This window comes from Mastigoproctus giganteus, chromosome 2 (genome assembly GCF_048544385.1).
Source record: "Mastigoproctus giganteus isolate SK-2022 chromosome 2, ASM4854438v1, whole genome shotgun sequence".
Classification (NCBI taxonomy): Eukaryota; Metazoa; Arthropoda; class Arachnida; order Uropygi; family Thelyphonidae; genus Mastigoproctus; species Mastigoproctus giganteus.
Window position 1 is genome coordinate 261,935,432 of NC_143576.1, and position 25,422 is coordinate 261,960,853.

A 25,422-nucleotide genomic window follows, 5' to 3' on the forward strand; every position below is an offset into this window, starting at 1 on the left:
GCGTAAGAGGAAACGGTGTGCACGTCAATAACAGATAATCAATGAAACTCACTGAAAATATTTTAGCAATTCTCAAAATATATAAAGAAACCAAAAGAATTCGTTCATTTTTTCCATGTATAAAAAACTTCTTACTTTGATCAGGTGACGTAATAATTAACTTGATGTAATGTTCTGAACCTTCCGATATACAAATCCACAAATTACGCCATCGAAGATGAGGGAGGCGCCGTTTAGGCAAAGAAGGAACAGCAGAATGCCCAATCCTTACAAGATAAAGCGTAGAAGAATTTTTTTCGTACAACTTTTATTTATTTTTTTAAACCTAAATTGTATTCCCTTTGCAATTGGTTTGGAGATTGCTTGAAACGCCCTCTACGGTTCATTGATAAGGATCGCAACGAGCACCAATTCCTTCAATCGTAATTGCTCTTCGGGGTGAAGAAACGGACAGTCCCTCAGAATGAAAGGGTGGCACATATTGGGTGTTTCGCTGTTCCTTTTAATTATATATGTGCAGTTCTTTCAACCTGAAGGAGCAGAAAGTTCAGTCAGTGTTTCAGGAGAGTAAGTACATGGCTTTTAATCATTCATCTTACTTAATTTTCTCCCCCTACTCCTCTTTCTATTAATCCAATGCCCCACATGTCTCTTCATTCAGGGGTACGAGAGATAATTGCATAATTTCTGACAAAATACAAATGCTTCGCTCGTTAAAGCGTTTATTAATTCCTCAACGTCCAAATAAGTTTTATGAGAGATTTAAAAATATCAAAAACCAAGTATTTGAGTAGTAGTCCTTGTTCTTTGTCTAAATCATCTTCGTAAAAATTCTGTGTTCACCGATCATGCCATTGGCGAGAAATTTTGGGTGACCCACTTCCAGAGAAGGTTCGTTAGTAGTGAAACGAGCTCAGTTAGCGCCGTGCAGTTAAGAGTCTTAGCTGACCTTTATATCTGCCCGTTAAACAAATAATAAACTAAGAAATTAATCAAATACAGTAAGGGAGATGCCGTTCTAAGATGCTGTTTCAAGTCTCATTAAGAAATTAATGAGACTTAAAACACAAATGTATAATTCAAATCGATCTTACGAGGTTCTTGGATTATTGGTGGTTGTTTATGGACTAAGGAATACTAACGGATTCTGATATTCAATTCCACTCTCTGCATTGTGACAGCGACGTGAGGAGGATCCTTTTCTGTCTCAGCATGGCAGAGCACCATGTCAACCTGCAGAGAGTGTAGAGACTTGGGCAAGAAAATGCTACACAGGACTGGCCACAGTTCCGCCCTTAACCTCATTGAACACCTCTGGATTGAACTGAAAAGTTGGCCTCTGTTCAGGCCGTAATCAGTACATGAATACTGCTTGTTGAAGGAGAAATGGACCAAAATATAGCCTTCCTCTTAGCAAAAACGGTTTGGAGTCTAAGGAGGAGGATACAGTGTGCAATTAGGCCACAACTGGGCCGACACGTTATTAAATATTGAAATCAAAAAAGGTCGATTGAAATATGCAGATGTCCGGTTGACTAATTTCTCTGTTTAATTTGAATGTTTTATAATTTTGATTTTTTTTTTCTCTGTTACTTTCTAGATTCCAAAGGACAAGCGTGAGAGGTAAGCACAATTTCAGATTTTTAGTTTATTTTATTATTTTTTTTTTAATCCGAAATTAATGCATGAAGAGTGTAAAACGCGCGTTTATAAACAAACTTTTTAAAACATCGCAAAATTAATTTAATAAAATAAATATAAATTAGTTTTTTAAATTTTTAAAAAAGCTTCAGTCTATTTCAATTTTACTGCAAATTTCTGCACGGTGATTAATTGATTGATTAAGTGATTAACTAGATTGATTTATTGTAGAATATTACCAGTATTGCTGGTTTATTATCATTAACTAAAGGCATATTTCGCAATATGCAGATTAAAGGACAATGATAATATATTCACAACATGCAGGCTACACAATAATATCGTTCCAGGTGTGTGAGCATTTAGATCGCTTATGCCAGAACACACAATATACACTGAGTGGCCACTTCATTAGGTAAACCTACCATTTTCGTGAAACGGAGCGCTTTTTCATTAAAAGCATCACGTGTTCGAACCATGCAACATAAATCAGGTGGGCAGATACGTGGGAACGTTGTATGTGTGGGCAATCCAATGCGAGAACGGGCAAGACTTTGAACGTGGCATGGTATGCGGTGCTACTCATCCCTCTATGAATATCTCGGAAACTGCAACCGAGCCGGGATTTTCAAGTACAATTGTGTCTCGAAAGTACCGAGAATGACCAAATCAGAATAACATCCAGGAATGGTGATCCTGTGGTCGGATATAGCTCACTGATGCGAGAGGACAATGGTAGTTGAAAAGACGCACTTGGTAACAGTAGGGCTACAGTTAGTCATATATCAACGTAGTACAACAGTGACAACCAAAGATGCATTTTTTAACGCACAAGTATTTGTATCTTGTCACGGATGAGGTATCGCAATCGACCGCCGAACCGGGTTCCAGTACTGTCAGCAAAAAAAACAGGAAAGTACAGTTACAGTGGGACGGAAACACCGTTACGGGACAGTGAAAGATTGTAAAAACGTTGTCCGGCCTGAAGAAAACTGGTTCCTACTTTTTACGTTGATTGAAGGACCAGAATATGACGAAAACAACGTGGGTTCATGGACCCATCCTGTCAAGTGCCTACAATGCACTCTAGTGATGACACCATTTTTGGGATTCACATTGAGTACCTTTATACCAGTGGAGAAACTCTTGAATAGTAATAGATTGATTAGCGCTTCATGGTTACAGTTTATCCATTTACAAATGTGTTCTTCCAACAGGAACATGAACCGTGTCACCAGGCCACAATTGTACAAAACAGGAGAGTGAATTCAGCATAGTAGTGCGATGGAGCTCTGCCGACAACAGATCTCAATCCAATTGAGCATCTGTCCCATGAGGTGGAACAAGCTCTTCGGAGTAGAGAATCGCAACCATCCAATTTCAGTCTGCTCTTTGAGTCCATGCCATGAACTTTCCATGACATGACATGCGGGAGACCTACTTGCTAATATGTAGGTGTGCCTAATAGAGTGAGACATCGTCATCTTGTTGGTGCTCCGCTAACAACTTTTTGGTTTTTCAGTGACCTGCATTCCTCAATGCGAAAATGGTGGACGCTGCGTCGGCCATAACAGATGCCGTTGTCGGCGCGGCTACAGAGGAGCTCGTTGTTCAAGAGGTAAGTTGGTTTGTTGTTCCATTTATTTCTTCTTGCGAGTTTGTAAAACGAGCTTATAGGTTTTGATGCTTAAAAATACGTTGCCTTCGTTCCAATATGTTGCTTATTATTGTATTGCCCGAAGAGTTGCCAGATTTTCAGCACCACAATGGGCCAAGAGTTTTTAGTAGCAGTATATATATTCGGACTTGCAACCGCTTTACTTGTGGTCGCTGACGCTAACTGCAGAATTATGGCGAGGCCAAAGGAACTGCAGTACAGTTAAAAACTCTTCTGATCTTATGTAACCGTCCCGGAATGTAATCAAATAACTTATTTATTTAAAAGTCTCGTCCAAGAATGCTAGAAAAAGCATATATCTTATACACATATTTTATACAAGATTACCCAGGAATGTAGCCCTGTTTTTACTCATAAGGACACGTTCATTCTTTTTAGTTGTTGATGGACCTTTCCGAAGAATATGTTCAGCAATAGCACAAATTCAGCTCCCAATTGATTTCGCTCACTCGACCACTCTTGTTTTTGATTTTCTTAAATGACATCGACAAACAAATAGAGGGCGTGATATCAAAATTTGCAGATGACATCAAGTTCGGTAGATTAGTTAATGATAAGCACCAACCAGATCATCAGAACGACTTAGATAGACTTCAGAAATGGTAAAAAAAAGTGGCCCTATCTTTTACAATGAAGCAAAATGCAAAGTCTTACACTTGGGGACTAGCAGCCCCCAAATAATTTATACACCTCATGGAGTTGAAATAAAAACAGCAAAGGCAGAAAAAGATTTGTGAGTCACGAGACGGTCGGAAATGAAGTTCTCCGAGTGTAAGCAAGGAGTAAGAAGGTCTCATGGCTCTCTGATTTCTAGAACATTTGCTTGTGGAGGTAGAGAGTTCATAATACCAATGTATAAGGCAATTGTTATGCCACATTTGGAATACTATGTCCAGGTATCGAGATTGCATCTAAAAAAGACATGAAGTTTCTTGAAACTTCATGCAAAGGGTCTAAAGATGGGCAACGCGCCTGACGAGATGGGCAAAATGGCATATATATGAGGAAAGACCTCGAACATGTGGGCTGCACATGGGATAGGTTTAGACTGGATTGCTTTTACCCAGCGAGTTGTTATTTATTGGAGTAAGTTGCCCCCATGGGTGGCTGAAGCTGACAGCTTCAGCAATCTTCCATAAACAATTAAAAAAAAAACCTTTTATTCTAAATATGATCAAGGGCCTTTGAAGAGTCAAGAGCAGCTACTTGAGTTTCACCAAACGTTTTCACTGAATTTTGTCCCCAGATGGATAACACAAGCCAGTGCATCACTAATAGATCGACACTGATGGAAACCATATAGATAGAAGGGTTCAAGATAGTTTAGGAGTCGCGGTTGAAGGATTTCTCCATTACTTTGGAAAGCGTAATGGGATTTGTTACCCTTTTATAGGGACTGGCTGGATACGGGTAAATTTCCAAGCAGAAGTAAAAACACCGTGGAATAAGAAAAGGATAAAATGACAGAGGTGTTTGCTTTAGCTTGATGCTGTATAAGCTTGCTTAATTGCTAAATAGGTCCCTATTAATAATAATACTAATTGACTCATTTTAACACGTGTACAATTTCTCTGTATCCTGTTTGGCTCTGAAAAAGAGAATATTGTAGCTATTCTTTACACTGTATGTTTAATTAGCTTTATTTTTATTATTTCATTATGTACATCTATATACAGTATCTGCATCTTTAGTTATTCTTATAATCAGCTTACTTAAATTTAAATATACTTTTTATTATTTCATTCTTTTATTACTACTCATTGTCTTAATATGTTTACATTCTACTTTTATTTAATATTTCCTTGTTTCTGTAAACCCTTTTAGTGTGGTTGTAATGGGATATATTGTTTCAGTTGCATTCTTTCTAACAAGAAAGATAACCAAAAAATCTTTTAAAAAAACGCTGTTTTCTTCTTTCAGCACTTTGCCCAATACCATGCGTGAACGGAACGTGTACAGCAGTTGATGTATGCACGTGTCACCCGCATTACCGGGGAAACAGATGTCAGTACCGTGAGTATCAAATTGAGCAATAATTTAACATTCTCCATACAATATTTTTTGATTTCTATGGCTTATAGATTAATATTTGGGTACTTTATTGGGAATCAGCGAGAGCTGCCTCATCCCTTGAGCAACTCAATCTTGGACAGCCGAGAACAGCCTAATCTTGGAGGGCAAAGAAGCCGAGCCTTGGAAGGAAGGGGGGGGGGCTCCTCCCAGTAAAGTCAGTCAGTTAACATTTATACGTCCTACAGTTCCTTGCCAAGGCACAAGGGAAGTGGGTGTGTCGGTTGGTGTTTATAAGTTTATTCCAGTAAGATGTGCTTTCAATATTCACTACTGCACCTTTTTCCCATACCCATGAATTCTAATTAAAATCCGACTGTTTTCTTTTTCCAACAGCAATAATCAACTGTGACCCTTCTTCTTTCCTGGTAGACACCAATTGGAATTGCAACCACAGGGATGACGAAACTGTTTGCGAAATTGCCTGTCCGAAGGGACAGGCTTTCTCTGGGATGACCTCCGAAGTGTATCACTGTAGTCTGGAGGGGTTATGGACTCCAAGCCGCCGCCCACGATGCGAGCCAGAATAAAATCACAACTGTGCGATTTCGAAGTTTGTGTCTTGCTGAATAAAATATAGTGAGTCTTCTGTGGTTGGTAGTTTTCATGCCTTCAAATAGTATTTTCTTCGCTAACAGTGTGTAAAGCAAAGGTTTATAGTGTATCTTTGTTTTGAGTTTCAACTGCCAAAAAAAAAAAAAGAAAAAGATTTACTTGTAGAACAATGTTTCAAAATATCATAAATGGGGGTATTTTTAAAATCTCTTCACCATTCTCGTAAGATTGGCTAAGTACAGTTGACACTGTAGTTAGCCAATCTTACGAGAACGATTAGGATTTTCACAGTTAACTCCAAAACTTAATGTTTTCCCACTGAAATTGGGTTGTGTTCCTAAAGAAGTTATTCTGTACTTTTCGGCCGGGAATAACAAAATGTGAAAATTGGCTAGCGAGGAATCAATCACCTGTTCAGAATTAACACACACACACAAATCATACTAGCTATACTATAAGGAGTGTGAGCCTATGGCTTGAGAAGCTGATTTGTCCAAAATTCCTCCCACCCTCATAGCACAGATACGCTCACTTATCTGGCATAGAGTAATGGATACTTTTTATATTTTTTTCTTAAGGAAAAGTAATAAGTCGGTGCTAATTTTGTTATCAACCAAATTATCTAAATTTTATTAATCTAAAAAATCTCTAAATTAATTGAAAGATTTTTTAGATTAATTTATAATCTCAGAAATTAATCGCAGGCTAAAAGGTCAACTGCGTTCATCAGCCAGAGGCGCATAAAAATGCTATTGTTTTTTTTTTTTTTTTTTTTTTCAGGATGAAAGCGCAAATATATTTTATGTATAATTTAATTTATTTCTTGAGTTTATACATTTTACTCACACCTGGACAATTAAAGTGCTAGACGGGTTCTCGAAGCAAACTCATGTTGAAAATATACGTTCGAATAACGAATATTAACAAAACCCATGCAAATAATTTTCATTGGAGTACAGATTTTATGCAGAACTTAAAGCACTCGTTATAATTTAATAAATAATTAAATTATAATGAAGGTACTATAACACCACTACACCCTTTTCTGGTCCAGAAGCTAAAGAAATTTAACGTTTATGCAGAAATTTTTCGTCATCTCGATCAGAAGGCAGTCACGCGATGCAGCAATCATGCAAATTCCTCAATCGTCGAGTTGTAGGAACACCTCTGTTGCATTGAGCTCCAATTAAATGATCAGATGACAAATTGCTTTCATAAACAAGAGAATTGGGAACCAAATATCTCTACGCGTGAATGGCTGGAGTTCCGAAGAGTTCAGACGCATGTGGATCTGGGACTGAAATGGAACGAATGCCTGAATTTCATGCCAGATTTTGAGCACCATTCTGGACATCCAGAGAGTAGCTGGTAGGCGATAGGAACCCCGACCTTATTAATAACTACATTTTAAGATGTGTCAACAGTGTCATACCTATCCGTCTCTACCCATCTCATATTTGGTCCTCTGCATCGGAAACGACTATCAAAGCTTTCTTAGAATTAGAGTACGGTGTCCTGATAAGGTTAAAAAGGATCACTACACAGCCAGTTACCATCTCAAAGGCTATTTTATACGCCAACTTGGATTTCATGCCCTGGTCACATATATTACAAAAAACATCTTAACATTTGCTAAACTGCTGACCGGGTGACATTGTAGTTTTCTAATGGTATTTTAAAATTGCAAAAATGAAAATATTTTATTAGACTTGAGAAAATGAAGAATACTAAATCCCTATCGATAAATGCCACAAGGGTTTATTATATTATCATCATACAAAGCAACGATTTATTCCCTTACCAGGCCTCTACCATGTGTCCCATTTTCGTTTAGATATCCTTGAGTCTTTGATGCAGAAAGACGCAATGTCACTTGACTGTGAAAGATATCCCATTAATGCGATTGCTTTACGACGAGCTTCACATGTTTTCAAAGTCAAACAGCGACTATTTTACAGTTTGTGAAGTAATTTGGGATAAATCTTTTCTGGTCGAAGTTCTATCAGAGTCCATTGTATGCCATCTCGATTCTTTCGTTGCTTGGAACACTCAGGTGGACAACTCATCCATTCACAGCATAATGAAAACTCATAACAACTATCACTCATTTGGTGTACACAACTGAAATGAGTTTTGAGAAGTCTGAAATAGTCAATTGATTTTTTGATAGATATCAGTGAGTAAAATAGTTAGAAAAATAGTTAGGCATATATATCTCGATATATGCCTAACTATTCCATCTATCAGTTGCATGTGAAAAATGGTATTTGTTTAGGTTCACACTTGTTTTCATATCTGTTAGGCATAGTTATGTTCGACATTTTACGGCCATTTTACTGTCAATGAGCTTTGACTAAAGCCACCCACCCAGGGTCACGCACCCAAATTTAAATTTCTGACCTCAATTAGCCATGCTCTTGTCACTCATACACAGGTTGCGTAACATCCTCCAAGTTGACCTCGTATAATACTGTTCTTCTCCAGGTTTGATTTTTCCCTTTCATCGTCTGGATTTTCTTGATGAATTTTGTGCACTTCATTTCGTACTCGCCATATAAATATACAGAAAATAAACACGGCAGAGAGAGAGAGAGAGAGAGAGAGAGAGAGAGAGAGAGAGAGAGAGAGAGCAGACTAAATACACTTTTAGTCCATTTACGTCAATTGAACAGAAAACTACGAAACCAAGCCAGTAAATCTGAATAGTTCTGAATAAAAAACGAACAGAATAAGGTTCATATAAAGTGTAGAATACATGAAAATCTCGTGGTGGAGAAACCACACAAAAAAAAGTAATGTACAAAACTAACTGCAAGTGCTGTCAAGCATCCTTCTGACCAAAAGAGAACAAAACAGAGAGACTGAATATAAAATTTCAATTGCAAAGTAAAATTGAAAATAATTACAAAAAATATGAAACCTATTCAAGCCTAAATAGACAACGTGAACGTGATGCACCTGCATATGAACCATCGCACATTTTAACTTCTAGCATTCATTTCCACAAAGACTGAGGCTATCCACTCGAACATTTCAACCCAAATCATTAAAAAAAAGGGAGCCCTCAGCAACAGAGCACTGCAATGTTCACAGTCAAGACCCCACTCGCTCTGGTGTTGTAATCACTTCGATACCTCGATCTATGCCCAAACGAAATATCCTTGACAAGTCCGAATGAAACCCAACAGAATCTCACATAAGAATAATGAATTCAGTTGGTGTAAAGGTTCATTTCAGCTGTTAACGGACGACCAGATCACGTCAAAAACAAACTGGCTAATCAAACGAAATGAGGTAAAATCTAATGGGAAGTGTAGCAGCGATTTTGCACATCCACCAACAAAATTCTTTGATCTTTGTTATGACCACAACACACAGCAAAACTGTCTTCAGTCTCTCTTTTTCTTTCGCCGCCAATGGGCGCCAACATTCATGCCCATCTAGGAATAGAGGCAGCATATTTAAATGAAGTCAACTAAACGTCCACGTACATGTCCCTCTCCACACCATTCCCAATTATGTACTATTACGCATTAAGGTGGACTTCATTTCTTTGTCTACCGTGCCTTTGTCTCTTTTTCAAATATTTTCGCTATAATTCGGATTCGTCAAGCACAAAATGTTTGAGTACGTGTAAAAAATTTTGTTTTTCTTGAAACAGTAGGAAAGAGCTTCACTTATTTAAACGAGCCCAATTAAAATAATTTCAAATGAAAAATGGCCGCAATACTCTGGAAACCAAAATGACTTCCTTCCACTAGACATGTTTGACTTTCTTAATCCTTCTCAGATTTCTTCAGTTGATAACCCCTCGCCGCTTCCACCTTCATATGCCTGATTCTCATTTCCGTGATGATCCTCTCAAGAAAGGCACGAAATTGCCACCTGCATACCCCTCACCTCTCCTAATATGGTATGCACAAAATCTTCGCACATTTCTAGGAATCTTCGCACATTATATGCTCTTTGTCACAGTTTAACCTACATTTTCTCGCGTATTCTGAATCTTTCATTAAGTGCAGTTTGTTTGCTTAACTGATCGGTCTGGTTTTCATAAAAAAAACAAGAAAACAACCGTGTTGGTGCATTGAAAATGAACTAATATCGATTACAAACAGAAATTACAATTTCCTCCGAGAATATAGAAACTGTTATGGATTCCTTTTACAAGAAAGACCTTAACGCGAATACCAGCGAAATTCCTAATCTTTATCAGATTTATTCAGATGTTAGACCCTCGCTGCACCCACCTTTATATGCTCGATGATCATTTCCCCTTGCAAGCGTAAGGCATGAAATTTATGCAAACGTTTGATTCATTTCCTGTTGGTAATTGATTTCGTGATCGATTAAGTTATGAGTTCTGCACCGACTGATTACCATGACTCTCTGATCAATGCTCTTGAAAAAAGGAACTGATCCCAACGTACTGAATCAATTTAAATATCTGGTAAAAAGGAAAGGTGCATGGAGGAGAAATCCTTCACTCGATCTTTCATTCCAAAACTCAAAACCACCCACAAGAGTTTCTCAATTTTTCGAAGCAATCTGCTACATAAAATAGAGGACAAGATCTGTACAATTGACTCTCAATGTCTCTACCACCTTCGCTTATCTTAATACTTAAGCCAAACTAATTCAAGATAACAATCCTTGTTATTTTGGTAGATTTTATCCACACTTAAGTTCCATCGTAAAAGTCGGATTCCCGGTGGTTTCCATATGCTAGGTTTATTATTACATAAGGTTCCCATTTCGGATTAAATAAATAAATAACCTCTTTTATTGCACCCAACTGGATACAGTGGGCAATAAATATCCATCGCAACATACAAGATTAACGATTTGAAAAGTCATGGGTACACGTCCACATACAATTAGAAAGATAAGGAATTTAATTGGTTATGTGTTAACAATTATGATAATGGAAAATTATAGAGTGCAGTAATATAAAGTAGATTAACAATTTTCTGAGAACCGGAAGGTAAATTATAGTTAAGTGTCAAAATTATGTGATATGTATATTAAAATTACATAAAATTTGGAAAAAAATATGTATATATTTATATATATACACACAAATTCCAGTTGGCACAACTGCCAGAGACAGACAGTCACGATCTGTGTGCAATTAGACAGTTAACCAATTGGTCTGGAGAAGCGGGCACTCATTCTGCCGGGTAACAGTTTGGGCTTCATCTCTGGATCCGAAGGCCTCACACACACACACACACACAGTTCTATCAAATTCACTGAGCCGTTTACAAACTGATAAAGTGGGGACTTGCTCTTGATTCGGCGTCTATATGCAGATTGAGTAGAAATTTATTCATAACCACTCCATCAGATTCCAATATTTGAATTTCCAGTAGTGACTGCGTCAGTGTGAATCTGTCACTCAGTTTGAGTCTGCGTAACCTTGGCAGCAACGTAGGGGTTGAACTTCGAGAATGTGCAGGGGCGCGTCGAGTACAGAAATCCCAAAAATTTGGTGATGAGATGACACTAGTTAGCAGAGGCCAGTTACCATTTGTATGACCATTCTTAGAAGAATTCGAAAGAAAGTACCTTGTGCAGGCAACACTGTTCTAAATAAAATATTCATGAAAAACATTTTGTTCTGTTAATTTTGTCGAACAGTGTATTCAGCATAATCAATGGGATTGATTCCATGACTCTTTGGCTCTGCTGACCCAAAATCCCTTTGAGAACAGGAAACATTTCATCCAATTTAGAACAAGCTGTTATCGACTTCAGCTTATTTCCTTTTATGCAATAACGAGGTTAACAGAAACAAAAATTATCAGACGGATGCAATATTTCAACAGGAACCACTTCTTTATGAGTGCACGTATTCACTAAACCCGATCGTTAATGAATTCTTACGTTGGAGCCAATTTTACCTTTATTACAATTACCACTTTCTGATTCCGCTTTGTGATATTAACGTACACACCCAGCCAAAATATTAAAAACGTTATCAGTTCCCCGTTGTATGATTTCGTGGTGATTTTTGCTAGGCCTACTCACGAAAAATCTGGGCAAGAAAACAGTTTTAGCAATTCACATTATTTTTAATGAAGCTGAAAAAAAAAAAAAAAAAAAAAGGAGCAGAAAATTAGGGCTAATTTGAATGCATCTGGAATTTTGACAAAGCAATAGTGGAGGGAGTACCCGATGAATCGCTTGTCCATAACAGACAAGGGAAGGTGCAGAATGTTTCACAGCACGGCCTGCCCATGCTAACAGAAGAGGCTGTTAAGGAGACGGGAGGTACTCGAATGGGAGGAGTGCAAGAATACTTGCTCACGCTATAGAGGCAGTGTTGGTGCATCAGTTTCTGTTTTAGTCCACTGATCATCCCGCCGCAGGTTAGCAGTTTGGGGGAGGGATAGACGGACTAATAATTTAAGCTTGTATAAGCAAAGGTAGAATAGATTCTTGTATTGTTTCTATTGAGAGATGAATAAAAACTGTAAACGTCTTCCTGCAAAAGCAGGAAGGCGATTACAAGGCCTGTTTCAGGCCTTCATGTGACAGAGAGACAATCACCTCCTTTTCCCTGCTAGCAAAATTCCTATATATCATTGACAAAACCCTATGACCTGCCCTCGCAGCTTGTCTGCATTGCTCAGAAAACTTCATATCTGACTGCACAATTACTCCCAGGTCTTTTTCATTTTCTACCACCTTAAGTGTAGTACCACACAGTTGGTACGTTTCTCTGGGGTTACTTCTACCCATATGCAGTACTTTGCATTTGTCGAGGTTAAACTTCAGTTGCCACTTCTTAGCCCATCTGCCCAAATTATCTAGATCCTGTTGCAGTAGCACACTGCCATTACTGTCATTAACAACCCTGCCAACCTTTGTGTCATCTGCAAACTTCGACATTAAGACTGATATACCTTCATCAATATCATTGATAAATAAACAAAACAAGAGAGGACCCAACACCGAACCCTATGGGACTCCACTAATAACATTAGTCCATGAAGAGCAGCACCCATTGATTACCACCCTCTGTCTTCTCCCATTTAACCGTCATTTTATCCATTGTAGCAACTTACCCTTAATACCATTCTGCTCCGATCTGTGCAGTAGTCTTCCATGCGCAACAGTGTCAAAAGCTTTCCTGAAATCCAAATATATGATATCAAAATTATTTTTTGCATCCACTTCCTTTGTAACCGCATCATAATATCCTATCAAACCACATCATCCTATCCTATCAACAATTCCTCTCCCAAGTGGAAGAGGAATTGTTGAAACTAAAAATAAACAAGGCGCCTGGAGCTGGTGGAATCTCTAAGAGGTAAGCACACCTTTAGCTATAACACTGAGAGCAGTTTTAGATTTAGAGTTAAGTTGGTCGCTACAGATTGGAGATGTGCAAATGTCTCTTATTCACAATGGGGGATCGAAGGATGCAACGGGTAATTGTTGACTTGTAAGTTTGACATCTGTGACAGGAAAATATTACCAAGTTATAGAAGTAATGCAAGATTATCTGGCCAGGAATGGAGTTGTAAGGCAACCATAACATGGATTAGTTAAACAAAATGGTCACGGTGATCAATCTGATTAATTACTATGAGGTATTCACGAAGGAGCCGAATGAAAATAAGAATTTTGACTTGATTTATGTACTTCTGTAAAGAAAAGTAAACAAAAAAGTGTCATGTTAAAGGCGCCCAAGATTTACCTCATCTTGAATGGGTTGAGCAGGCTCAATTCTGATGGAATTCTTCCTCTTGCTCAGATTACGAACATGAGGGGACATAAATTCAAATTGAGGAAAGACAGCTGTAGAATAGATGTATAAATTTGCCTTTAGCCAGCGGGTGGTTAATTGCTGGAACAAACTTCCATCTGTCGTTGTGGAAGTTGATAGGTTAAATGAATTAAAGGAGGAACAGGACAAACTTTTAGAGGGAGTGGATGTGTGAAATGTTTTTTTTTAGCTGATGCTACATAAGCATGCTTTCTTGCATCACATGCCTCTACTACTACTCGTATGTATTATGTCCATAATTGCGTGTGTTCTCTGGTCGATCTGCCTGTTCTTCTGAAGGGAAAATCCAAGTTTCTGAGGATGGAGTGGAAGAAACCTTACTATCACTTCTCTTGAGACAGACTACAGCCACAAAGGAATAAAAGCGCACAAAAGTTCCTTGCGTGATTGATGGAATTCGAAAACCCAGACATACATTGGTACTTCCTTTAATGGAGCTTGTGAGTCCCCTTTGGTCTCGGGATTTTAGTTCTCAAATTATCAAATTAGAAAACATTGAAAGCAAAATGATCAATTACTTCATTAAGCATAAGATGCTTAGTAATTATTACAGAGTTAATTTTGAACAATATTTAACAAAATATAGCTTAAAATACACAGCAATTTGCATTAAAGTTAATGATTTCGGTTTATGTACGAAATCATTAACATAAATTGTATGAATTACTATTCGTCACATTAAAGCTCTTTCTTTATTTGAGTTTTTAATTACTGAAACAAACAAAAAAAAAACATTTCGTACGTCCATTTCCTCTAAATTTTTAATAATTGGGAACCTTTTTTATCCTATTTTTTTTTTTTATTTATTTATTTACTCTATTTCCAATCATGAGCTTTCTAACGACCTGAATTTTATTTCATTACATTCATTTGACTATTTAATTCGAAAATTCTGCTGTATATATTAATTAATTATTAATATGAACAACACGGCAAATGTGAAGTTAAATTGCATTTAACAAACGTTTTGTTCTTAGATATTTAATGCTCCGTTTTCTCTGCAGATATTGGTTTATTTTTTTCTCTATTAGTCTGATACCAGTATTGCATAATTATTTTGTATTTATTCGATATTAAAATTGCATCACACATGCTATTCATTTCTAGAAATGTACTGTTTTGTGCAGTGTAATTGTGCAGCCCCACGCTGGAATAAAATAAAAGTAAAATGTCCTGATCGGATCCAAAACAGATTCTTATATTTTAGACGCTGCATATATATATACGAGGGGGTATCAAAAAGTTCGTACCCTTACCTAGAAATAATAGCCCTAGAAAGGTGAAACTTTAATACTTTTCTATGTACTCTCCATGTATAGTAACACATTTCTCACATCTATGGATCAGTTGTTTAATGCCTTGATCATAGAAGTCCGCTTTTTGCCTGAAACCACGATTCCACTTCCTGAGAAAAATCAAAGCCGCGCAATGGTTTCTTCATTTTTCCAAACAAGAAGAAGTCTAATGGTGGTAGATCAGGCGAATAGGGTGGTTCTGCAGTAGCACAAATCTAACAGTTGGCGAGAACATTGTATTCGACACTGCTTCTTCAAAGGCGTCAACAATCTTGGAACCCATCGTGCGGAGATCTTAGACATGTGCAGATGGTCATGTAAAATGCTGTGGGCAGACCCATAACTAATTCCCACTGCATCTGCGATGAAACGAATTGTCACACATCTGTCACTCAGCACCAGCTGCTGAACCATTGCAACCGTCTCACTGGCCTTCCTTCTCTTGGCTCGCCAAAGACATTTGTACGACCGCACTGGAACTCCCGTTTCCACTTTTACACAGTGTCACAGGATGGACAATTCTGCCCATACACAGCATTCATTTCTTCGTCAATTTCCTGAGCTTTCTTGCCCTGCAAATGCAGGAACTTGATCACTGCTCGATACTCCACTTTGTCAACCATAGCGTCCTTCCTAAGATTTCGGGCTCCACCTCTTGTGTGCGATCATCTACGGGAATGAAATTTCAGATGTTAGTTATTGAATATGTAGACAACTTATATTAAAAGCGGCACCTTCCTACTGATGTTTTATTTAGGTCAGGGTATGAACATTTTGATACCCCCCCTCTCGTATATCTATGAGAATCTGCATTATTCACATTGATTTTCTTGGCAATTATACATGATATTCTGTGAGAAATCCTCACTAACCCATCGTATAACCAGATGATCGGAAAGTGCTACTTTTTATGACGTCTCTATTTAACAGGTGAAGGGCACACATCTTACCTTGGTCATCTTGCTCCAATAGACACGAGTAGCACCGTCTGGAACGACTTTTATGCGGCTTAACTTTTATTCTATTTTATGAATGATACACAAATACAATCGTCCTTCTTCCATTACTGTTCCCTTCTCTCACTTGTGCAGCCCCACGTGAAATTGTAGATGGACGCGACAATGCAGTCACGCGAAATCCAGTGATACGAACTCCAATAAGCTTTTCCATTGTACCAGTCTCTTACTGATTTTATAATTGGTTTCGTTTAAAGACTTCATAAGTACAATAAAATATTTTACTATTTTATTTTCACGTTATCGCTCATAGATATTATTACTTGCACGAAAATTCACAAATTACTGTAGAAACGTGCAGATGCTTTTAACGACTACCAAGTTTTTATTTTATTTATTTAGTTTTATTATTTATTTTTTGTAATTTTTTTTCATAAAAATATACACAGAGGATGGAGAGTGTTTCAACTTACGAAAATGCACTTTCATGGAACAGTACATGATGGAAGGTTTATTTCAGTCACTCCACACCCTCTCTGTAGTACGACGGATATAATTACCGTCCTCTACACACTGAGTAGGGGGAGGGGAAAGCTGGGATTCAATCCTATCAATGACGAGAGGAATTTTTTATTGGCTTTTTTCAAAACCTGGCTGAGATTCGGTCTCAGGCGAAGGTTGTGTGCTCTTTCATCTGCCAGAAATAAAGGATTTTCCTCCAGGAAACAGGCATATTGACCACAGAATACACCCAATTTCAGACACAATATACGGAGCCCTAGTTGCTTTGATGCTTAACACACACTTCAGTCAGCTGTTGACAAATCTGATTTTATGTGCAAAGAAAGAGTTGCCCTCATGGTAGCACAATTGGTAGAATCGCCGTTCTCCCCACACCGGATGGAAAAGACCTGCGTTGGAGTCCAATCGGTGACTGGAGAAGTTTTTATGGACCTTTTTCCACAACGTGGCTGAGTTAGTCCGTCTCAGGCGAGGGTAATATGGTTTTTCCCGGAAACTCGGGTTTTTCGTCCAGCAAACAAAAAATGGACCACAAATCAACAACTAAGGCAATATGGCTTTAGTTGCTGATGCTCTTAAAACCCTATTACAACAACAGCAAAGAATGGTTTTAATATTTCATCTAAAAGTTGGCCACACAAACATTTTCAAAAGTTACTTGTTGGTGCTGGTGGTCATGACTAACCTCTATCAGACTCTGTGAATGCTAAATTGCCTTAACTTCTCATCAGAACAGTTTGATTTTAAATAATTACGAACTGTTACATAATAAGAAATAATGCCAAACCACTTTTTATTAGTTGACCTTGTTAGCACAAGAGGAAACGTAATTGGTAAGCAAAAAAGTTTAGCAATATCCTGGTATCTGGATTTCGCACCATGCAACTGAAGGCGGACTAAATGAAGGCTGAGGTAACTTTAAGATAAGAAATAATCAAGGATTAGCCGGAGTCAACATTGGGTCCGTAATGATGTGATTCCTGTCGGAACTGCTGTGTCCCAAAGTACTTCCCGTATTTTGTTGACCTCGCGACTGCCTAAGAGGACACAACCTTGAAGTTGACAAAAAGTAATTAGCTAATCTAAACTGCGCGTAATACTTCGTTGGTTTTACAGAAAATGAGCACATCAATAAACTTTTTGATTTTGTGTAACGTATGTATATAAAAATAAAGATTCCGGCTAATTATCAGTTAATGAAGGACAAATAATTAGCTGGAATTTAATGTTGTGGACTGTTCTGAAAGGTGTCTCACATGAAATCGACTAATTGAGATTCGAGAATGCCTTTGACGCTGAATCGTTAGTTGACGTCAATGAAATCCTCAATGGAGTTGGAGCAAAAAGGTCAATTTGTTGCATCCAGAATCCTATCGAGGGTATTTGGTCAAATTATAATGCAATCAAAAATCACGTAATGGCCCCTTGCCCATAACATGCTACACACGGAGGAGAGTTTCGCTCTTTCCAGTTCCAGTAAACTCCAATTGGTTAAATGGGCGGGTACAGCGCCCTCTAAGGTCCCTTGATAAGGCCTGTTTCCTGTTGTTAGTGTAGTGAGTCTTTGTTTTTGTGGAGGAAGATACAGTCTCTCAAGATGGAGTGTTACAAACTTGCTATCTTACTGTTTCTTTTGTCCAGTTGCTTGTATTTCGTCGAGCCTCGACGGGACAGAAACAGCAATTCAGATGGGTAAGTTCAAGTATTTGTTTTTTAATTCTTTTCATTTTTCCTCTGTTTTATTCGTCCACTTCAGGACTTGCTAATCGTTTTTTTTATCATAAAAAAAATTGAACAGCCATTGAAGAGTTGAATGGCATGAAGGTGATTGACGATAGCGGTATTAACAGTTAACATTGTTTTATTCATTCGTTTGGTTGTTCTCATGTAGAAATTGCATTTAGATCATCAATTAAAGTGAATCTTCTCCTCAGGCGTAAGTTAGATGGATCGTTTCCACAAACACTATTCTGGTGCAGAGTCTTTCGTAAATTTAAGATAAAAATGGATTATGCATATTGGAAAGAGATTCAGTTTGATTCTCTTTTTAGTGAAAAGGGCTTCAACGAATGTCGGCTACAATGGAATCGCTAGTGGATTACTCGGTGAGTCAATTTCGGCTCCGTTGGATCCACGAAAAAGTACATACCGACTTAATATCTGAATGTTACTTTACATAATTAGGATCATAAGGTAGTCTTATTAAACCGGTAATACCCACAATTGTCATAAATAATACATCAGTTACTTTTCGTTGGCAACTAACCCGAGAAACGTTTCTGCCTATTAACCGGGTGGGAGTTCCACCTTGGTCGATCATTCGTTGAAACCCATTCGAAATCAAGACGTTCTTCGACTTGAACTTGTGCCAATTATAGCATCCTCATTAGAGAAGATTGAAGATTAGGATATCGCATCTTTCATTCAGCATGCGTTGAAGAGATGCACTGCATATCGCAGCAATTGCTCCAAATGCGGGAATCGTTTATTCGATGTATGCATACGTTTGTGCTGAAGATGGACATTGAGCAATTACCACCTTCTGTTGCTGACCAGAAATCCTGTTTTTCGATGAAAGTACACTCCAGTTTGAGAAACACTGTCCGGCACAAACAACTTCAATTTCACGAATATCCACCCCGAATTATTTAACTTCCGATCTCCTTGTAATTCAAAGGTGCCTGAGAAGTTCCCTTTGTGGTATGGTGCTCACGTTCAACGAAATGAAGACAAGTGGAAAATGAAGTGCTCCACCCTGGGGAGATTAAACCTTTGCTTTATCAGTTTTTTGTCTAAATTACTTTCTGTCAGTAGTTTATTTTGATAGTATAGTTCCATATAGCTTGTTATGCTCAATATATGCATTTAAATTTGTATTATTTTCTTTTCCTTTCCAGGTCCAGAAGGCACAATGGGGGAGGTAAGTAGATATTTAAGATAAGAAGGAAAAAGAGAGATTGCATCCCCAACGAGTTGAAAAACGCGGAAACTTAATTTTTAAACAATAGGAGCAGGAACGAATAATATTTTAAGTATTAATTTTAATGTTAGATCAATGCTGTTAATATTGTATGCGCTCTTAACTTAGTATCTCAAAGAAGAAAGCTCACTTACTTCGGCCCTCGCGGGAACACGGTTGGTAGAAGCGCCGTTCTCCCCACACCGGGTGGAAAAGACTCGTTCGAATCCCGTCGATGGAGTGAGGAATTTTTATGGGTCTTTCATGCAACGTGGTGAATTATTCGGTTTCCAACGAGGGTAGTTTGGTTTTTTATTTGATTCCCGTCATCTCGTGATTAGAAAACCAGTAACATCAGAAGAAAACCACGATGGACGAAGGATACCCGTATTCGGTGCAGAAGTGCAGACATGTCATTAAAATTAATTTCTCTTTCATTGCTTTACAGTAAGTATTAGTATTAGCAACATATAATTGACAGGAGCCAAGGGTTTCTGCTGCACTAGCCAAAAATAATAATAAAATAAAAATATATAAAAATAAATAATAAAATAAAAGAAAATAACTAACCTATCTGTTTCGTTCCACGCGTAGTCATCTTTGAATTCTCCCGATCTGTCAGCCTCAACTATGCACGCCCGTAACTTATTCTGGTCCTTATCAACTTGCTGGTTGAAAGAAAACTTCCTACAATCCATTCTAAATCCTTGTTCCCGTAATTTGAATGTACGACGCCCCCCTTAGTTCTGAAATCATTTCTGACAGTGAGTTTCATCTTCGTCCATTTTATACAAGCACCATGTTTCCGAACAGTTTCCAAGAAATTTTAAAGACGCATGTCCCCGATTCTATTTTTCCCTCTCTCTTCCTCCTTTCTAAAACATTCATGTAAACTCTCTTTTGTCTCTTCGCGACAAAAAGGTTGCTAAATAGTCAGTTAATAATTCTATAAAGGTCATTTATAAATTTTGCGACGAGAAGTATTTTTTAACAATTTTCAAAGCTGGAGTTGTCCCGGAAAGAACGTACTCAGAGAGCCAGTGTCGAGGCGGTGGTGGTGGGGAGTCTTGTACGGCCCTCATTTGCCAGTCGCTTCTCCCCCAAAACTTTAATCTTGTCCAGGAAGGAGTCGGAGTCGCTTCTCCCACCCTTGTCATTCACAACAACTGGAAAGATTCAAATAGACAACGTTTTCGTTCGTTCCTCAGGGGTCTATGCCCCCTCAAGCCTCCAGGTTCGTAATCTGAGCAAGCGGAAGAATCCCATCAGCATTGAGCCTGCTGAATCCATTCAAGGCCTTATACACCTCAATCAGATCGCCTCACAGATGCCTAGTCTCCAGATGCTGAAATTTGCTGAACTTAAGCCTTTCTTCATAAGAGCATCCCTCTGTTCCCTTCACCAGTCGTGTTGCCCTTCTCGTTCCAGCAACTCTACATCCTTCCTAAAATGAGGCCTCCAGACCTGTATATAGTACTTAAGGCGTGACCTGGCCATTGCCTTGTACAAGGGGATAATCACCTCCTTATCCCTGATAGAAAAATTCCTGTATATCATTAACAAGACACCATGAGCTACTCTTGCAGACCGTTTGCACTGCTCAGAAAACTTCATATCTGACTGCACAATTACCCCAAGGTCTCCTTCATTCTCCCCTACCCTGAGTGTAACACCACACAGTTGGTACATTTCTCTGGGGTTACTGCTACCCATGTATAGTATTGTGTGTATTCTGTGATAATTTCTGAAAGCCAATATTCAGCATAATAAATTATACTTAAAAGTAATTCACGTATTTTATTAGTAGACTGGAGGCTCTTAAAAGTCTCTTCAGTAGTTAGTTGCTTATGTGTTCCCCGAAATCGCAATCTACAGAAAGTCGAATCCAACCTGAACTAGTATGTTCAATCTTCTTAACCCGCTTTGTAAGCAAATGATGTATTGCGCTTATTCTTTCTTATGGTCCGAAGAGCTAAGTACCTACTCAATTTATATCAGAACATAGATAATATGTTGAACGCAGACTTCTCGCTAACCAATCCTTGTCTTTTCTAGCCACATGCAAACCTCGATGCAAAAATGGTGGACTCTGTGTGGGCCACAACAGGTGCCACTGTCTGCTGGGCTACGACGGAGCCCGTTGTGGAAAACGTAAGTTAGTATTTTGTGTCCGTTTTTGTATCCTCATCTTTCCTGCGCATCTGCTGCGAGCTACTTGCTTCGATGTTGCCGAATAGGAAACGTTCGCAAAATTAATATTCCACGTATTTCTTGAATGGAACATTAAGGTCTACTACAATCCAAGGTCCCTTTATAGTTTCAGAGAGATGTTACGTTACCTGAGCGGAAATTGATGTTTTGTTTGGACCATTTGGTTGCTATGACAGCAATGATATTTTCCTCTTTCAGCTATCTGCACGCTGTCCTGTAAGAACAACGGAACGTGTACCGCCCCTGATGTGTGTACGTGTCCTCTGGACTTCCGTGGAAACAGATGTCAGTATCGTAAGTATCAGACGAGGCAGAGCTTCGTAACCTTAAATAAGCTACTTGATTTCTTCATTTAACTTCTTAAAGAAACTATCTTCTTAACAGAATGCTTCAATGTTGATTTTTTAAAAGTTTAACAGACTTTTTGTTTTGGCGATTGATCTTAGCTACTTTATTGGAAACCAATAAACTCGTGATACTCGTGATACAATCCGTAAATTTGGGGTGGTTCTGAATGCTTATGGTTATAAGGATGTATGTGTAACAGGCCCCCCCCCCCCCAATACATATGACGGTTCCAATAAAGTGTGCTCGTAGTGTTAAATGCAGATCTTCCTTCGAAACAAGTTTACTAGAATTAAAGTTTCGTCTTTTTCTCTCCCACAGCAATATCTAATTGTGATCCTTCTTTCTTGGGAGAAGTGAACTGGAACTGTCTGAATAATGATGATGAAACAGTTTGTGAAATCAGTTGTCCTCACGGTAAGGTGTTCTCTGGGATGACCTCCGAAGTGTATCACTGCAGTCTGCAAGGGCTTTGGACACCAGGCATTCGCCCGCGTTGTGTAACACAGTAAAACCCTATCTCTGCAATCGATTTTCATGTCTTTAAATAAAATGCTGTGACCCATCTTTTGTTTGTTGTCTTCCTCAGAAACTCGGCATGACCTTCGCTGATCACACGAGCAGAGAAAGACTGAATTCACACATAGGTGACTTGGGATGTCTTAAGCGCCAAATCACTAAAAACCTTTTCCACTCAGTGCGGGAATATGGCGATTTTAACCACGTGCCATCTGAGAGGGTCTATAAACAATTTAACCACTTCAAAATCCACCTCTACACTCTAGCATTGATTTCCCAGTTAAGAATTTCATTTATTAAGTTCCGGGCAAGAGATTCAAGCTACGAAAGCTATGAAAAGTAATTGTACACGTCCAGCATAACCTCTTTCTGTACCTAGCTTTAAGAAAACTGTGTTTGCTACTCAGTGCGTCGATCTCATATTGTGGAGGCACTTCGCCACGAGGTGCTTTGGTATTGCACTACTCTAAATAAAAAGCCCTGCTCTGATAGTGAAGTATATTGTTTTTCATTTAAAGTTTAAACTCATAGATACCGGATTTCGCCGAGATGTACAAAGAAATTTATTTATTTATTATTTTCAAATGTACTGAGCTACTGCTCCATTTAAAATGTAAGAAAACATAGTAAAAAATACACAAAAGTACAGCGTACTAAAACAGAATGAGTAAAAACACTATCATAACAAAAAGTTTAGTATGAAAATAAATGCGAAACAATTTTTGTTTCCACAAATCTTGAAGAGAACGTGCACGGAAATGTATTTCAATAATGTATCATTTTAAACTTTTATCTTGATAGTCTGAGTCCCCTTCGTAGTCTGAGTTTAACTAGTTTTAGTTTATATTATATTAATTATTTTTCGTAATGGCGCCTATAAAAACTAGTTTGTTTGTTATTTTCATCACAATATTTCACAAATCTTGTTTGGACATTCTCTGGCAGGGTTATGTTAGTTCAATAATCCAGAGATCAAACTGGGCAGGCATATTATTGCTTCTACCATTTTTATAAATACTTTCCTTCAGTCACACATGCGCTATAATTGGGTGCCCTTTAATGCATGTTTTGTTTTAATAAAATTAAACATTTCAACAACATTTCAGAAAAATAGATGAAATGACGAAAGCTTCCTCACTGGGGATTGATATCAAGGGACTCAAAAAAGATACCTGAGGTTGGCCAGAATTTTAAGTTATTTATTTTGCATTTCGCGTAAAATCTGTGTGACTGGTCTGAGGGTGAATATTCCATCATAATGCAACGGTAATATTAAAATTAAACACTTCAGTTAGGACTCCTCGCAGATGCTTAGTTTCATCACGCTGGAATTTACAGAACTGAAGCCTTTTCTGGTAAGAACACCCTTTTGTTCCCCCTCACTAATCCCGTTCCAGCAGATCCGCATTCATCCTAAAATGAGGCTTCCAGACCTGCATTCAGTATCAAAGATTTGGCCCAGTATTGCCTTATACAATCACATAGTAACCTCCTTATCCCTGCTAGAAAAATTCTATCTTAGACATATGTCTAAGACAATATCGTTAGTAAACATTAAAACCACCAAGGGGGCTCAATACCAAATCTTATTCCGTGACGAGCAGTGGCCATAACACCTTACTTACATTATGCACTAATTAACCAGACTATATAATATTTATATAAATTTTATAGAGCTGTGTAGATGTCTTTCTTTTGAAAATGTGTACATTTTACAAAATTCCATGAATTACTGTTTATGCAAAATTAATTTACGGACATCACACTCAGTAACACCATCGACCATTAGATTAAGACTAAAGTCACAATACTTCGAGCATTCAAACGTAACAATACTTCGAGCATTCAAACGTAACATGTGAACCTGTCCACAACGGCATAAATCACTTTCCACCAAACTGAAGAATTTCAACTTTTCCTTGAGTCCAAAACAATTATTAAAGTCCTACATTGGTCTTCAGTACACACCACGGCTCCTTCTTAAGATCGACACTATTGACCTTAGGAATGAATCTGTATCTCTTCTCTGATCTGCTTGATCCAAGCGAGCCTGCCATCATCTGAAGATACTTTGAGAAATTTTATTCCTAGCTATGGTGGATAAGGTAGGGTATACTCCAAATATTCCCCTCTTTTCCTGTTAGAGTTGTTACGATTTGTTTCCTTACTCAACATTCTTTTTAGCCACTATCAAATCTGCTGGAATTTTTCAGGATAAAACATGCAGCGCATCATTCGACAAAGTTCTATTCGGCTCAACCGAGCCATAAGACAGACGGACAAACAACACATCGCTCAACCTCAACAAGGAGATTACATTCACACAGACTAACTTGAAATTAAATAAATAAATAAAAACAAAGACAGAAAGATGGGCGAATGAAACAGTTCACGGCAGACACTACAATGGCCTCCTTCAAGACTACATAGATAAGATGGCTTTCAACGATTGACTCGCGAACGGACGGTTCTTCCCACAGACCGAAGGATTCCTACTCGCCATCCAAGATCAAGTAATCAACACCAGGAACTACATTAAAAAAGGAAATGCATTACCAAGGACCTGGAGTAACAGATAGTTTATTCCGGTAAATTGCAAAGTTTAAGGTTAGAGACGGCTCACACAACAGACGTCAGCAATTAGGAAAGCCTAATTTGTAATCTAATTTGTTATGACTCATTATGAATGTGAACAAGAACCTGGTAAAGGGTTTGTAAGATAATGATGGTTTAGTAAATTTGTTTATGATGGTGTATAAAGTGTCTCAATAGTTCATTTCTAAACTGTTTTCAACTTACTCAAAGCGATCACGTTTCTTCCGTCGCCACTGATTATCTTATCGGACCAGGTGATTTTCCTCCAGTCCTCCTGCGTT

General features: G+C 38.1%; 1 protein-coding gene across 4 annotated transcripts; it reads left to right on the top strand.

The window, feature by feature from the left end:
• The first annotated feature begins 431 nt into the window (after positions 1 to 431).
• LOC150090436 (uncharacterized) lies at positions 432 to 22,597 on the top strand. Of its 4 annotated transcripts, XM_090369129.1 has the most exons (8): positions 432 to 567; positions 1,601 to 1,623; positions 3,164 to 3,259; positions 5,240 to 5,332; positions 19,410 to 19,432; positions 21,527 to 21,622; positions 21,881 to 21,976; positions 22,349 to 22,597. In XM_090369129.1, the coding sequence occupies exons 1-8, from the start codon at positions 464 to 466 to the stop codon at positions 22,385 to 22,387; spliced, it is 570 nt and encodes a 189-aa protein (XP_090225255.1). In that variant the 5' UTR covers positions 432 to 463; the 3' UTR covers positions 22,388 to 22,597. The 4 variants fall into 4 exon arrangements, with proteins under 4 accessions (XP_090225255.1, XP_090225256.1, XP_090225258.1 ...); XM_090369130.1 differs by lacking the exons at positions 19,410 to 19,432; positions 21,527 to 21,622; positions 21,881 to 21,976; positions 22,349 to 22,597 and adding an exon at positions 5,726 to 5,965; XM_090369132.1 differs by lacking the exons at positions 19,410 to 19,432; positions 21,527 to 21,622; positions 21,881 to 21,976; positions 22,349 to 22,597 and adding an exon at positions 5,762 to 5,965.
• The last annotated feature ends 2,825 nt before the right edge of the window (positions 22,598 to 25,422 follow it).

Coding starts and splice junctions, on each gene's coding strand:
- LOC150090436 (XM_090369129.1), top strand. CDS start 464: ATGAAAGGGTGGCACATATTGGGTGTTTCGCTGTTCCTTTTAATTATA. Junction 568..1,600: donor TCAGTCAGTGTTTCAGGAGA/GTAAGTACATGG, acceptor GTTACTTTCTAG/ATTCCAAAGGACAAGCGTGA. Junction 3,260..5,239: donor AGGAGCTCGTTGTTCAAGAG/GTAAGTTGGTTT, acceptor TTCTTCTTTCAG/CACTTTGCCCAATACCATGC.